Source organism: Buceros rhinoceros, unplaced genomic scaffold (assembly GCF_000710305.1).
Source record: "Buceros rhinoceros silvestris isolate BGI_N320 unplaced genomic scaffold, ASM71030v1 scaffold23874, whole genome shotgun sequence".
Classification (NCBI taxonomy): domain Eukaryota; kingdom Metazoa; phylum Chordata; class Aves; order Bucerotiformes; family Bucerotidae; genus Buceros; species Buceros rhinoceros.
Genome location: NW_010406834.1, coordinates 1,865 through 5,165, shown reverse-complemented (window position 1 = coordinate 5,165; position 3,301 = coordinate 1,865). Strand labels below are relative to the sequence as shown.

The 3,301-nt window shown below is 61.4% G+C and overlaps 1 protein-coding gene across 1 annotated transcript in view; it reads left to right on the top strand.

Annotated features, from left to right (window-relative positions):
- Positions 1-3,301, top strand: part of LOC104491806 (natural killer cell receptor 2B4-like) — a gene marked incomplete at its 3' end in the record, with an annotated part of 4,254 nt that overhangs the window by 436 nt on the left and 517 nt on the right. The window contains exons 2-6 of the mRNA XM_010134275.1: positions 1,427-1,750; positions 1,824-2,093; positions 2,367-2,486; positions 2,984-3,048; positions 3,158-3,223. Of these exons, the coding sequence (XP_010132577.1) occupies positions 1,427-1,750; positions 1,824-2,093; positions 2,367-2,486; positions 2,984-3,048; positions 3,158-3,223 (845 nt within the window). The remainder of the gene's footprint in view (positions 1-1,426; positions 1,751-1,823; positions 2,094-2,366; positions 2,487-2,983; positions 3,049-3,157; positions 3,224-3,301) is intronic.

Here is a 3,301-nt window from a genome sequence, read left to right as displayed (position 1 = left end):
TTGGCACCTGCGGCACCGCCTGGCCGCATCTCTGCACCCCGCATCGTGCCACCCTGCCCTGCCTGGGGGAGACAGGGCCAGCATCCCCCCAGCTGCCCTCTCTCCCCACCCAAAGGTGGGTGTCCCAGCCCCATTGACGGGGCAGGGCTGGGGGGGGCTCTCGCTTCTCAAGGAGGCACAACCTGGGCTGTTGGCTCGCTTGAAGCAGCAGAGCCTGTAGCACCCACGAGCTCAGCTGAGCTGCCAAACCGCCGGTGTGGTTAACCCCTGGTGTGCTGGACTGGGCCCACCCAGCGCTCGCTGCAGGTAGCAGGTTACCATCATGCTCCAGGCTTTGGGGTGTCTTTTAGCATCATTTCTTCCCCGATTCTGTGCACCCACCAGCCTGGCACCCTCCCTGGAGGCAGCTCCAGGAGCCCAGGATGAGGGCGTGAAGGTACCCTCACACCTTTCTTGCAGGTTGTTGGCTACCAGGAGGAGTAGGAAGGGCCCAGGTGTGAGCTCTTGGGGTGGGAGCTGCTAAACAGGGGCTGCTCTCAAGTCTGCTGCTTCATCCCCCAGGGGAAGGTGCTTCTGCCTTTGCTTGCTCTTTCCTCTCCTGTTCCCAGACCTGCTGAATGCAGGGATGTCCCCTCTGCACCCGGTGAGGGTGGGGACCCTTGTGCTTGTGGCATCACAAAAACAAGGTTTGAGCTTGAGCTTCTTGGGCTGTCCTGGCTGTGACAGGACATGGCAAAGAAGATGGTTCTGTCAGTGCCCCCTGAGCATGGCTTGGGGTTCAGACCAGTTGCATGGAGGTAAAGCCCAGCTGGGAGCTGTGGGACGGGTGGGCTCAGCTGAGCTCCTGGGGCTGACCTTGCCTTGAGGGCTGTGTGCGCCAGGCTCTGCCGAGCTCTGCGCCGGGGAGGTTTTGTGGAGCTGTGCAAAGTCCACCCACAGCTGAGCAGCCCCTGGCCCCCGACATGATCACACGCAGCCCTGAGGAAACCGCAAGGTTTTGTGTGCGCTTGGCCCCAGCTGTTTGTTTGTTTTGGGGGCTGTTTTATCTCGCCTCTACCAGAGCCCGTCACATCCGGAGCTGCTGAAGAGGCACAGGAAGTTGAGAAACAAAGGGTCCAGTGGGCAAAATTCTTGCTGTTCCCCAGGCTGGATGGGCAAGGAAGGAGCTGGAGGACAAATGAGCAACCAAATTGGAGGGTCTGCCCCATCCTGGCTCAGGGCAGGGCAGAGGCTATTTGGAAAACATCTGCAACGTGAGGACAGAGAGAAGGATGGGGGTGGTGGTGGGGAGCCAGGCTGGGCTTGTCCCCGGAGAGCTGGGGGCTGCGGATCTGGAGCAGGGATGGGCCCTGGTGGCCGTGCCTTCTACCCAGCCATGGAGCATCTCCCGGGGCTGCGGAGCCTCACTGAATCCTCTCTGCTGTAGGACCCCTGGAATGCCGGGAACAAGCCGTGTCTGCTGATGGAATGCTGGAGCTGCTGCTGGAGAAACCCCCGCAGGGGTGGGAAAAGGTCTCCTGGAGGGTGGAACTGGTTGCGGGAAGCCGTAAGGAGCGCATCATGACGGCTGAGAAGAACAAAGACCCCCAGTACACGAACGGTTCATTTTCTGGGAGAGCCCGTTTCCAGGAGGAGAACTTGTCCCTGAGCATCAGCCCGATCAGGCCGGCGGACAGCGGGGTCTATCGGGCAGAATTTGAGGGCTCATCAGGCAATCTCTCTGCCCGGTGCTTCCACGTGAAGGTGTGGGGTGAGTACGCAGGTCCCCATCACCCCATCACCCTGTTCCCCCCAGTCCCCTCTCACCAGCTCTGTCCCTGCAGAGCCCATCCACAACGTGAGCCTGGAGACACGCGTCCTGCACTGGGAGCAGGGCTGGTGCAACGTCTCGCTACTCTGCACCGTGCCCGGTGCCAGCAACATCTCCTACAACTTGTCGTGCCCTGGTGGAGTCCAGGAGCCCCAGCCCCGGCTGCAGATGCAGGTCCATGGGGACGCCACCTTCAACATCTGCCACTGCACCGCGAGCAACCCGGTGAGCCGGAGCACAGCCAGCACCGATGTCACCGAGAGCTGTCGCGCTGCGGTCCCTGGTAATTTCTCCTGGATTTAGGGGGTGTATCTCTTCCACTCCTCCCCTGGGGCCACTCGTTCACCCACCTGGGCCAGTGAAACTGCAGAGGACGTCACGCTGATGTCAAAATGTGCCCAGGGAAAGGAAATGTGGGAGCCCAGCATGGGTGATAGGACTGGGGTGAGGTTTCCTGGCCAGGTCTGTCCTCTGTGGGCTGTGACAGAGCGTGTTTAGAAACGGCTTGAGGCTCTGCTTGGCATAGAAGGTCTCAGCTTCTCTCCTTCCTCCCCAGGGCCTTTTGGCATGGCACTATGGTGGGCAGTGGCTGCGATCTCGGGGCTGGCGCTGGCCATCACCATAGCCCTCGTCACCTGCTACTGGCGGAGGAAGCGAAGAAAGGACCCCTTGGGAGGTTTGTCCCCGGGGCGGGTTGTGGGAGCTGGTGGGACAGGCAGCCGTGGGGCTTCGGCTGTGTAGCCCCTGCCCTCCTCCTGACTGCTGTCGCCCTCCTCACAATCTCCGTGCTGGCCCTGGGGTCCTCCCTCCTCCTGGGGCTGATGCGGAATGAGACACCGGACACTGTCACCCGCTGCCTGCTGCTGCGCAGGGCAGGAAGTCCTTGCCCCTCCCTGGTTGATGACCTCGATGAAGCATCCCTCAGCTCAAGCATCGGTGCCCAAACCTGGAGGCCTCAGCCCATGGGGTCTAGAGGACTCTTCGGGCTTGGAGATTTGTTTTAGTCCGAGTTGGAACATCCCTCCCCAGTCCCTGCCATGTGTCAACACAGTAAAACCTCCCGGTTGCCCAAGGGACCCCTTTGTCCCTCTGCTTTGCCTGAGGGCTGAACCCCCCCAGTCTGGGTGCTCTGACCCATCGGTCATCTCACACTGACCCTTCAACCCCTCCCAGGGCACGTCGAGCAGACGCTGACCGTCTACGAGGAGGTGGGCAAAGCCCGAACCGGCCAAAGCCCTGTGAGTGCTGAGGGTGTCCCCTCCCTGTGCTGGCTGGAGGGATGGGACCTCTGGAGACATCTGTCACCCTGGGTTGTGTCCTTTAACCTGGGGTCGATTTCACCCCCAGAATGGGACCAGTGAGGCCACTGTGGAAGGAAACACCATCTACGCCATCGTCAGCGCCAGAACTCAGGTAGGGTCAGTCCTGTGCTGGTGGTGGGGACTGGAGGCACCACGACGGCTTGGCTGTGTAGCCCCTGAGCTGGATGTG